The 12,285-nt window shown below is 48.3% G+C and overlaps 1 protein-coding gene across 1 annotated transcript in view; it reads left to right on the plus strand.

Annotated features, from left to right (window-relative positions):
• The window catches only part of Tmem63a (transmembrane protein 63A), a 38,074-nt gene that overhangs the window by 23,228 nt on the left and 2,561 nt on the right, over window positions 1–12,285 (plus strand). The window contains exons 11-22 of the mRNA XM_026405731.2: window positions 124–247; window positions 351–484; window positions 1,610–1,747; window positions 2,948–3,101; window positions 5,640–5,746; window positions 5,891–5,977; window positions 6,517–6,579; window positions 8,594–8,756; window positions 9,424–9,529; window positions 10,523–10,690; window positions 11,464–11,579; window positions 11,923–11,985. Of these exons, the coding sequence (XP_026261516.1) occupies window positions 124–247; window positions 351–484; window positions 1,610–1,747; window positions 2,948–3,101; window positions 5,640–5,746; window positions 5,891–5,977; window positions 6,517–6,579; window positions 8,594–8,756; window positions 9,424–9,529; window positions 10,523–10,690; window positions 11,464–11,579; window positions 11,923–11,985 (1,423 nt within the window). The remainder of the gene's footprint in view (window positions 1–123; window positions 248–350; window positions 485–1,609; window positions 1,748–2,947; window positions 3,102–5,639; window positions 5,747–5,890; window positions 5,978–6,516; window positions 6,580–8,593; window positions 8,757–9,423; window positions 9,530–10,522; window positions 10,691–11,463; window positions 11,580–11,922; window positions 11,986–12,285) is intronic.

Here is a 12,285-nt window from a genome sequence, read left to right on the forward strand (position 1 = left end):
TGTCCTGGTGACAGATGGTATGCATGGGGCCCTGGTGACAGACTGTGTGCAAGGGACCCCTGTCCATAGAACTGTGAGTCTGAAACTTGTGCCCTGTCTCCAACCCCACTCTCACCTCTACAGAAAGAAGACAGAGAAGAGCCTGACTTATTACACAAATCTGCAAATGAAGACTGGTCGGGCAACCCTCATCAACCCCAAGCCCTGTGGCCAGTTTTGCTGCTGTGAAGTGCAGGGCTGTGAGCGGGTGAGGGCCCCACATCCCTGCCAGGAGCATGGGCACTGACGTGGGGGTGCCCCTGACACCTATCCAGGGCCGCATCACCCCATGGGGTTGTGTCTTCTGGCAGGAGGATGCCATCTCTTACTACACACGCCTGAAGGACAGGCTGATAGAGAGGATCTCGGCAGAGGAATGCCATGTCCAGGATCAGCCCCTGGGGATGGCCTTTGTCACCTTCCAGGAGAAGTCCATGGCCACCTAGTGAGTAGGAGCCCATCCCGGGCCCTTTCTTAGCTGACTCCCAGGCTCCATCTGGATAACTTGCTTTCTCTTCTGGGTAGAGAGCGTCCTACCATTCCTCCTTCAGGGAGCCCAACCCATGTTTGTGTGACAGCTGACAGGGCTTGGCCTGGGGTGATTCAGCTGACCCCTGTTGGGCTGATGTGGCCTGGTCCACTGCCAGGCTCTCACCAGCTGCTCCAGGGATCCTTCCCTTTGGCTTTGTGTCTAGCATTCTGAGTGGATGCTCCCTCCTTGCAGACATCTGCTCTGGAATCGCAGGGGCTTCTGCTCACAGGCCCAATGTGTAGCTGGGAGGGAGGACCCATGGGGGACACTATGGTATTCACAGCTTTGGGAAGCCTAGAGCTATAAACTCATAAAGTGCTCCTACACCTGAGACCTTGGTGTTCACCTTGCCTTGGGAACAGCAGGGTGCAGGTTGGGAGTGGGATGAGGAAAGGAGGAGGTCACACCGGTGCCCCTTCCCCTGCCTTCACTGACTCTGGCATGATGACCTTGGATATGGACTCTTGGATGTTACTCACTGGGGTCCCTGCCTCAGACCCAGGGGTGGGAGGAGGCCAGTAGGAAGGGAGACAGGAGTCCAGAGGTGTTGGGTTCTTCATGGGAGGCCAAAGGGGGAAAGAGTGGAAGTGATGAGGGTGCAGGTGGGTGTCCTGGGAGAGAGTTTAGGATCAGGAAGTGTGTGATGTGGCCTAATGCTGTCAGGCTAGGGGTGAAGGGAAGATATGATCCCCGGGGCTGGCAGCAGGATCGGATCAGAGCTCCAGCCTCATGGGCAGGTGGAGGGAGTGGCCCTCGGAGGAGCATTGTGTCGGGGAAGTGCAAACAGCGGACTAACTTGGTGAGCCTGTTTCCTTGTGTATGAGATGGGACCAGTAATCCTTTGCTGCAGGGTAAGGATTAAAAAAAAAAAAACTTAAAAAAGACATGGTGTGCCAAGCATGACACCTCTTTCACTACAATAAGAGAATGTTAAAGCAAAGACTTGTGCCGTGCGGCTCCCACTTTTCCTTGGCACCGTTTGATGTATGTGGTACCTCAGCTGAGCTGGGCCCTGACTGGTTCTGCATTTCTTGGCAGCATCCTGAAAGACTTCAACGCCTGCAAGTGTCAGGGCCTTCGGTGCAAAGGTGAGCCCCAGCCGTCTTCCTACAGCAGAGAACTGTGCATCTCCAACTGGACAGTCACCTTTGCCTCATACCCAGAGGACATCTGCTGGTGAGCTCCCAGGCTAGGGAAGGGGTGGAAGAGAGACCTGGGCTCCTGCTGGCCATCCTGTCACCCAGGGCATAGGTGTGACCTGACATTCAGTGGAGATCTACACATGTCTCGTGTAATTCACTGGGCCCAGGTGCCATGATGTACTCTATGTGGCCCAACTGGGATGGCCACACCTAGTTCTTGCCTCCACTATTTCTCGCTAGCATTCAAACAGTGTCCAGCAAAAAGATAATATGAACTCTATATGTAATTTAAATTTCCTAGTAGGTCTGTTAAAAAAGGAAACCATTCAAGTTAATGTTAATAATATATCTCTCCTAATATATCCAAAATGTTAACTCTGGCAGATGTAATTATATTTTTTAATTGAGACTTCTTTACATTCTCTTTTACAGGCTTAGTCTTAGAAAGCTATTGCATATTTTATGCTTCTAACACTTCTCAGTTGAGACCATATTTCAAGTGCTCATTAACACATGTAGCTTATGGCTACCACATTACACATACTGCACAGCTGGTGAGCCAAGCTATCCCCAGAGCCACGGAGGAGACTTAAGTATAGTGGATGCTGAGGATGGAGGCCCAGCCTGGCTGCCTGACCAGAGTGGTCTCTGGTACCTGCACAGAAGGAGTTCTGGATGCCTGTCTCCACTGAATTTAAGTTTAGCCTCTGACAGTTTTGCTCGCTGGTTCAAACTTGGGATTGGTTTGTGGGTCTGTTCTTGGTGGAAATGAGGGTCCAGAGCAGGCTCCAGCTGTGCCTGTGCCCCTTTTTCTCTGCCTGTTACCTCCTTGCACCCCAACCTATGGTACCATTGGGAAGAATGTGTTGTTAGTCACAGGGCATTGCAGATGTCGAAAAAAGGTCATGCTGGAGCTCTGTTTGGTCCGTTTGGGTGCTCGTGACGTCTCTTTAGTAGGTTTTGGTTCCCAGACTCTGGCGAGGAGCCACGTCAGCAGTGAAGAGTGTTTTTCCGTCTGAGCTGGGGAACTGAAACTCGACCTTCTTGTAGCTGAAGGCCAGTGCAGAGAACTTGACTTTACTCCTGAAGGCCAAGTACTACGCACTCAGCCAGCACTCCCAGGCTGGTCTCCTGGCGTGTCTAAATCTGACCTTCTCACCCACCTAAGCACTGCTGGCACTGTTGGCCTATGCCTGGGAGATAAGCCTTTGGGCCTGTGTCCCCCCCTCTGCAGGAAGAACCTCTCCATCCAGGGCCTCCGCTGGTGGCTCCAGTGGCTGGGCATCAACTTCACCCTCTTCATAGTGCTGTTTTTCCTGACCACACCCTCCATCATCCTGTCCACCATGGACAAGTTCAATGTCACCAAACCCATCCATGCATTAAATGTGAGTGACTGTGCTGCGAGGCCCATCCAGGAGGGCCAGCAAGAGAAGGGCATCATGGGTGGGGGAGGAATGAGGGTCAAAGGGTTTGGGGGGACTGAACCAGGAGGCCAAGTTACTCAGCTCATGTCTGCACTTTTAAACCCCAAGCAGGGGTTTAAAAGCATGACCATGTGTATTACAGTGTTTTTACAGTTACTATGTCTATATAGATACATATATTAAGTTAATGGAATCAATCTAAAAATGCTCAACAGGAGGCATCATTTGAGCTGAATGAGATATATTCAGCCTGATAGAATGTTAAGCATCTAATAAAAATTATAAAGGTTTTGTGGCACAGAGAAGGGACTTATGATAAAAGCAGAATGTCAAATTATCTCTAATCAATGGTTCCAGGGAATATACGGTGATTCGTGTAAATAGTAGACACTATGGAGAAGGGACAGGAAAGAATGAAAAGCACTTTGTTGATTGGGGTGGCAGGATCATGGATGATGATTTCTTTATGTTTTAGTTTCTCATAATCTCGTTTTAAAGTAGTTTATTCTATATAGTTAATGAATGATTTTCAAAATACCTTAGCTGGGGCACAGTGACCCATTCCTGTAATCCCAGTAGCTTGGGAGGCTGAGGCAGGAGGTTCACAAGTTTGAGGCCAGTCTGAGCAACATAGCAAGACCCTGTGTCAAAATAAAAAACAAAAATTTAAGTTAAGGGGGGGATATGGCTCAATGGTTAAGCACCCCTGGGTTCAATTTCTGATACCAAAACAAAAAGCAAACAAACAAACAACAACAACAAAAAACCCACCTTAGATGGCCAGATGTGGTGGCACACAGCTGTAATCCCAGCAACCTGGAAGGCTGAGGCAGGATTGCAAATTCGAGGTCAGTCTCAGCAACTTAGTGAGATCATGTTTCAAAAACAAAACAAAACAAAAAGCAAAGATGAATCATTAGAATAACAGCCTGAACACCCTTTAAATAGACATCTATTGAGAAACAATTTTCCCATACTTAACTTTGCTAAAATATCTACCTGGATCTTTTTTCTTTTTCTTTTTTCCAATTCCACTGGGCTAATCATCCCTGGGTAATGAATTCTGATCGTGAGTGTTTCACCCAGGAGCTGGGGTTGGAATACCTGCCATAGAATGCTCAGGTTGTGATAATGATCCAGCGAGCTGGTTTGTGGGTGGAGCTCTTATCTGGCATGTGATAAAAGGCTACCTAGGTATACATCCAGCAGTTTGATTTAGATTTACAGCAGGTAAATGCTTATTTCCTTTGGTAATCTTTTATAGTGACAAGATCTGTTCTTTTGAAGATGGATTTGCTGGGTTGGGTTCCTCTTTGTCTGTTTTACATAAATTGCACTCTTATTTCATCATTTGTGATTCCAGCTTGGGTTTCTTTGAAATACAGTAAGAATTTAGTCTGGTGACAAAGCTCAGTGGTAGAGCAAGTACTTAGCCTGTGCAAGGACCTGGTTCTAACCCCAGCACCTAAAAATAGATAAATAAAGCAAAGCAAGGACTTAAAAGATACTTGCAAAGCCATTCCAAGTACAAAACCTCCTAGATTTCATATCTCTTGGTCTTTTACAGTTAATTTACTCTTATCTAATTCAACAGCACTTTTAAGAAATTGCCTTTATAAATCTTTTCAATGGGGCTGGGGATGTGGCTCAAGCGGTAGCACGCTCGCCTGCCATGCGTGCGTCCCGGGTTCGATCCTCAGCACCACATACCAACAAAGATGTTGTGTCCGCCGAGAACTAAAAAATAAATATTAAAAATTCTCTCTCTCTCTCTCTCTCTCTCTCTCTCTCTCTCTCCTCTCTCTCACTCTCTCTTTAAAAAAAAAAAAAAAAATCTTTTCAAAATATCCAGCTTAGTTCATTTGTTCATTCTTCCTCTCCCTTTCTTTCATTGGTTGGTTTATTTGTTTTTCAAGGTGCTGGGGATGGAAACCAGGGCCTCACATGGGTGATGGCAAATACTCTGTCACTGAACTACACTCTCAGCCCCAGTTTAGTATTCAAAGAGAATTTCTTCCTATTTTGATGTCCATTTAATCAGTGAAAATAATAAGTTAAGTCATATAATGACAATAACAAGTATAACCAGCATAACAGGATTGGGATCAAACAGCACAGCATCCTGGTAAACTGCAGTTGGACCAGTGGGAGCTGAGTGGAAAGGCCAACTGGAGAGGGGCCCTGGCCTTAAGCTTTGGTCTTCCTTAGCATCAGCCATTCATTTTCTGTAGGGAACAGAGACGTTGTCCATCAGATAAATGGAGTTCTGTTATGTGTGAAATTGCCTTCTTTGCTATAAAGAGCTATAGAATCATAAGGGGCTATTATTGTTTATTTGATCAACATTTGAGAACTGTCTACCCTGTACCCAGCACAACATTGATTCTGGAGGATGACCAAGACTCTGCCCCAAGAGTCCACTGAGCCACCATGCCCTCAGGTCAGCCCCTGTGGCCCAGAGCCCCTCCAAGTCTCTCTGCTATGGACTTTGTCTTCCAGAACCCGATTGTCAGCCAATTCTTCCCAACACTCCTCCTCTGGTCCTTCTCGGCCCTGCTCCCATCCATTGTCTACTACTCTACGCTGCTGGAGTCTCACTGGACCAAGTGAGTGCCAGAGCCTCAACATCCCCCCACTAAAAAGGGCGTCTCTGACACTCCAAGCCAGGGCAATGGGCACATAGCAGGGCCTTACTGGGAGCACCTGGAGCTTTTGGGGGACCATAAATACTCATCTCTGACTTCCTGCAGGTCAGGAGAAAACCGGATCATGATGACCAAGGTCTACATATTCTTGATCTTCATGGTGCTGATTCTGCCCTCCCTGGGCCTCACCAGGTATACACCTCTGCCTCCTGTCCTAAATTCAGAATTAGGGCCACCTCTGGGAAGGCTTGCCCCAAGGAGAATGTGAATAGTTTTGGAGCAGATGCAACTCCCTAACAACTTTTAAGCCTGTGCTGTTTACTTGGGTTCCAGTTGTACTGGTTAATTGATTCTCCTGAAAATATCATCTTCCTTAAAAAAAAAAAAAAAGTCTGCACACAGAACTTATTAGGGACTTCTTCTTAGGGAGGGTCTAATCAGAGCTGTGATTATCTTAAGGAGGGAGGGAAGTTTCAAAAAAAACTTTTAAAAAGCCCTAATGACTTACGTTGTAGTAAGAGGCATTGTAGAGAACAAAGGTAGATTTTAAGATCTGGCCTGTTTTTAGAGTGGAACAAGATGAAAATATATCGTGGTCACACGGAGTGTTAGAACTAAACTGGGGGTGGGTAGCCCAGTGGTTCAGTTGCAGAGCATGTGTGAGACTCTGGGTTCCATCCCCAGCACTACAAAAAAGAAAAGAAATAAACTGAGATTCATTTGTGTTTCAGTCTGGATTTTTTCTTCCGGTGGCTCTTTGACAAAACTTCCTCTGAGACCTCTATCAGATTGGAGTAAGTATCAGACAGATGGAGTTCTGGAACCACCGTCCTGGGTCCAGGTCCACAGGTCCTCGGTCCGGGGCCACAGTGGAAGGGCTGGGGTGGTAGTCAGGCATCTTGCTACCCCCAACGGTAGGGCCTGGGGCATTATAAATACCCCTGACAGGTGCCTGGTATACACCAGGGGAACTGACCCACTTTGTGCTACCCTTGCAGAAATGTGATTAATCTTTTAGGCCAAAACTCAGCAACAGTCATTTCTATTCTTTGATTCTTACTTACTGAGCACAGAGCTGCTCAGGGAAAAGGAACTGCTGGGTCTCTGTGGTGCCAGGGAGCAGGGAAGGAGGATAATAATTAAGCACAGCAGCCGGAGAGACTGTCTGGTCTAGGGATTATTTTTGTTGGGAAAATGGGGTTCAATTTATGGCTGATGTGTGTTTTATTAGTTTTATAGTTGACCTATACCACACCCACTGAACAATAATGTTAATCACAAAAGTGCTGTGCTAAATCCTTTATACATCTTTTTCTCATTTAACCTTCGTAACAAGCTATGAGGTACCTATTGTTATTATCTCCATTTTGCAGATGAGGAGACTGAGATGCAGAGATTTTGGTTAACTCATTTAAGGTTACCCAGCTAATTAGAGTTGAGATTTAAGCCCAGCCTCTATTGCATTGTACTTTGGGGCTAAATATAGGCCCAGAGGCCTGGGATTAACTCTTCCAAGGGTATGTTTTCATTGGCTCCTACCTGTGAGGATGGAGCCAATTATTTTAAGTGAGTTTTCCTGGGTAGAGCAATGATTCAAGAGCTGGCAGCCATGCCTGTACCCACCCAGCTCTTGTCTAGGTTGACAGTGACTTCCAGATTGCCAAATTCAACGGACAGCTCTTAGTTCCCGTCTTCTGTGATTTATCAGCAACATCTGACACATTTGATTGAAACTCCCTTCCCTTGAAACGCTATCTTCACTCAGCTCTGGGCCTCTGCTCTCAGCAATCCTGTCCAGTGGCAGCACCTTCCTAGATCCTTCAAATCTCCCTAACCTAGACATTAGCTACCTGAGGGCTCACACTTGATTCTCTATCTATAGTCCCCCTCTAGGTGACCTCAGGTGCATCCCTGACTTCAGTGCTGCTGGGGATGTAACTCCGAGGCAGGGTGGCTTTCAGCACACACGTGCACACACACTGAGAGAGCAGACACTCCCATGTTAATCACTCTACACTGTACCTGCAGACTCTTCTATCCAAATCCCAATTCCTATCTCAACTCCATCTGATCTCTGCTGGACATTGCAGATTTTAATTTTCCCAAAACCAAATGCTTGACTTTTTATTCCCAAATCTGCCCTCCCACAGTTCCCCGCCCTTCCATAATGTCTTTCTAGTTTCTGCAGCAAAAAAAAAACTTGGAGTTCACCTATCTCCTTTCTTTCCCACACCACACCCAGTCTATCTATCTCTAAGATAGATCCAGAATCCCATGACCATATCTCCCTCCTCCCAGCACTGCCCTCATCCAGCACGCAGCTGGGAGGATGACAGTAGTAGCTGTCTGCGTGGTCCCCCACCCTTGTGCTATTCCTTGGAAATGCCAGGCACACACCTCCTTGGAGGTGGGGCTGTCTGGGGTTCCCTTTGCCTGAAACGCCCCCTGCTTAGGCATCTACATGTTTTGCTCTTTCACGTCTCTGCATGAGTGTAGGCTCATTAGAGAGGCCTCTCTCACCACCCTGCTAACATCGGACATCCCGTCCTGCTTGAGTTCCCCTGGAGCACTTGCCCGGCATACAGTATATTTGGACATTTGTGTGTATCCCCCAGACAGCACGTAAATGCAAGGACAGCAGAGTGGAAGGCTGAGTTTCAGTCTCTGCGCCTGGCACATAGATGTGCTCCACAAACACATGCCGAATGAGAGAACGAGGCTGAAGCCCTCCAAGGGGCTCCTGCCTCTCCCTCTGGTGGGAAGGAGGCTCCCTGGCTGCCAGCTTACAGACCCTGCTGGGTTCCCTAGGTGCGTCTTCCTGCCGGACCAGGGTGCCTTCTTTGTGAACTACATCATCGCCTCAGCCTTCATCGGCAACGGCATGGAGCTGCTGCGGCTGCCGGGCCTCATCCTCTACACCTTCCGCATGATCATGGCCAAGACAGCCGCTGACCGCCGGAACGTCAAGCAGGTACCATCCCATCTCTGACTCCCTTGCTAGAGCCCTGACCTGGATTTACCTGGCCACCTACTAGTGCTAAGTGCTGGGCCAAAGGCTTCTCAAACCTCATCCAGGGCCAAAGCTGCTTTGGAACCTGGAATGTCACCATTTAGATTTCACTCTAACTCATGAGCTACAGGAGAGAACTTTGGGATTTTTTTTTCCTTTTTGTACTAGGGTTTAAATTTGGGATGGGGAGTAGGGAGAGCTTTACCACCAAGCTATACCCCCAGACCTTTTTATTTTGAAATGTCTTCCTAAGTTGATGAGGCTGGCCTCAAATTTGTGATCCTCCTGTCTCAGCCTCCCAAGTCACTGGGATTTTAAGTGTGTACCACCACGCCTGGCAAGGATTTTTACATTTTAACCAGTTTGGTCCCATATACGTACATATAAACAACTAAAATCCACTAATTCCTGGGCTGGGGATAGAGCTCCATGATAGAGCTCCTACTTAGCAAGTACAAGGCCTTGTGTTTGATCCCCAGCACCACAGAGAAACTGGATCAGGCTTGGGGAGGGATAGCAAAGACTTCCAGAAGTCTCCTATTTTCCAAGTCCCCCCTAACCCAGCTTGTAGGCCCGCTTGGACTGCACTGAGCGGTGTCATGAGCTACTTACCACCTCTTCCTTCCAGAACCAGGCCTTCGAGTATGAGTTTGGAGCCATGTATGCGTGGATGCTGTGCGTCTTCACTGTCATCATGGCCTACAGCATCACCTGCCCCATCATCGTGCCATTTGGTAAGTGGCCCTGGAGCCCGTTCCAGGGTACGTGGGCAGCTGATTCCACCAAGCCTCCCAGGGAAAGTCATCACCAGGACATTGTGGATCCCGGACACAATGGACCTCTTATAGCCACTAGAACCAAAAGCTGCCAAGAAAAAACATGGGACACCAAATTTCATTTTATCTTTAAATAAATTCCTTCCACTGGCTTCCCAGCTATGAAATCCCTTAGTATACTTGTCCCGGTGTGAGGTTCTCTGGCTAGCAGACCATATTATTCTTGGTTGATTTTTTTTTTTTTTACTCCCCTGGGGATGGAACCCAGGGCCTTGTGCATGCAAAGAACTTGCTCTACACAGAGCTACAACCTTATCTCCAAAGTGAGAACTTTGGTTATTACTGCACTGTGTTACTTACTGCCAAAGAATTAACCAAAAGGGACTGGGGGTGTAGTTCATTAGCAGGATGCATGCCTAGCATGTCTAGTGTCCTAGGTTCTATGCCCAGTACTGCAAAACAAACAAAAAACAGAACTTGGCAGGTAGGAAAGGTATCACCCACCTTCTGTGTCCTTCCCTTGGAGTACGATCTTTGGGCATCTGTAGACTGTGAGGATGCAAGGAGGGCATGGGGTGCTGAAGTATGGGGGTTCAGTGTGGGAGGGCCAGGAAGATTGAGGCCGGGAAGACTGAGGCCAGGAAGATTGAGGCCAGGCATCTCCATGTGAAACAGCCTTTCCCAAGATGATTCTAGAATTTCATTGTTCCATGGGGACAGAATCACAGACATTGCCATTCTTTGGGGGTCAGGAGAAAGTGAGGAAAGATGCAGAAAAGGAGAGAAATAGAGAACCAGCAGGTAGGTTGCACATTTTGCCTAATTTCAGGTTTAAGCCATAGATCAGCAGCCTGATCACTTCTCCATGCCAAAAATTGCTATCCTGAGGAGAGGGGCAGAGATGCCCTTGGGGCCTAGCAAAGACTCTAGCTCACAGCCCCACTTCTGCAGGCCTCATCTACATTCTGCTCAAGCACATGGTGGATCGACACAACCTCTACTTCGCCTACCTTCCCGCCAAGCTGGAGAAGAGGATCCACTTTGCTGCAGTGAACCAGGCCTTGGCTGCTCCCATCCTGTGCCTCTTCTGGCTCTTCTTCTTCTCCTTCCTGCGCCTGGGTGAGTGGCCTTTCTGACCTGGGGGCTCAGCCCTTGGCCTCATATTCCTGCATCCCTACCGGCCTATCAGATCCTTCGCTGCTTTAATGGTATCAACTTGGTGTCCAATCAGAACATGGTGCCCCAGGGGGAGGCTGGTCGGGCATCCAATCAGAATGTGGTGCCCCAGGGGGAGGGTAGGTTGGTTGTCCAATTAGAATGTGGTATTAACAACCCAGCCTCCGAGCTAGCTGAAACTTGGGTATAACCTCCTGAAGGCCTGGTCAGTTGCCTCAGACCTCCTTAGGGAGAAGACATTCCCTTTATAAATTCTGGTGGCACTGAACTCAAGGGTATGGGAAAACTGGTCCAGATTGCTTGGGTGTTGTGGAGGATTCCAGGTCCTCATGACTTATAAAACAGAGGAGAGGGGGCATGCTGCAGGGAAAACGGACCCTTTCAGGAAGAAGAAAAAGAAGACGTGACTCTGCCACAGTCAGGCTGGGAGAGCCTCCATCCTACCTAGCCCAGGGTTGTCTCTCCCAGAGACTGGAGGGAACTGTCCCAGCAAGGACACTGTAAATGGCCATTGACTTGGCCTCCCAGTGCCTGAAATCTGACCAGGGATAATGGTCACCATTCCATGGGTCACTCTGTGTGCTCCTGGCTGTGTGAGAACACCATTCTACCTGCTGGACTGTGGGGTGGGGTGGGGTTAGGGAGAATTCACACACAATTCCTGCACCAGGTGTGGCCCCCAACCCCTTCTCCAAGGCTGGCATCTCTGTCCCCAGGTCTGAAGGCCCCTGCCACCCTGTTCGCCTTCCTGGTTGTGCTGCTCACCATCCTGGTCTGCCTGGCCTACACTTGCTTTGGGTGCTTCAAGCACTTCAGCCCTCTGAACTACAAGGTACAGGGCCCCCTCCTCTGCTGCCCAGCAAGGATGCTGGAGAAGACCGCACGTTCCCCACCACCCCTTCCATATCCACACAGCAACAGCCTTCTCCAGATTGTATTTATTCCTTGGAAAGGCGTGGGTAGTTGGGTGTGATGTGAAGCTTCCCTCCTTTCCCTCATCCCTGCTCCCAGCACCCACACCCCATCCCACATGGGGTTGGGCTGCTGGGAGCCTGGTGCTAGGGGTTACTGTTATTCTGCATGTTAATAGTCATTTGTTTGGAGGTCGGTTTGGAGGGGCTAGTTCAGGGAGATCCATTTTGTTTATCATTGTGCATCTTTGCTGTTATCTGCAGACAGAAGAATCATCAAGTGACAAAGGAAGTGAGACGGAGGCCCAAGTACCCCTACCATTTTTAGTAAGCTGTCTTTATCTATCTTTACCCCTGAGTGCTTGTTGCTCTGTCTCAGTCTGGTGGTAGAGGTTCCCTCCAGACAGGTTCTGGCTGATGTGCTTTGATCGTCTTTTGTTAGGATAGAAATCCCTTGATCACACGGCAGGCAAGTTTCGGAATTAATGTGAATGGAGAAAGAATCCCTAGTCCCTCTGGATATTTTAACCTGCATATCTGAAGCCACATCAGTCACTGGGAAGATAATTGGTCTTGGCGGATGTTCGCCCATCCCCCTAGGTTCAGTTCCGTGCTCACTTTTCCTCT

The sequence above is a fragment of the Urocitellus parryii genome, chromosome 9, assembly GCF_045843805.1.
Source record: "Urocitellus parryii isolate mUroPar1 chromosome 9, mUroPar1.hap1, whole genome shotgun sequence".
Taxonomy (NCBI): Eukaryota; Metazoa; Chordata; class Mammalia; order Rodentia; family Sciuridae; genus Urocitellus; species Urocitellus parryii.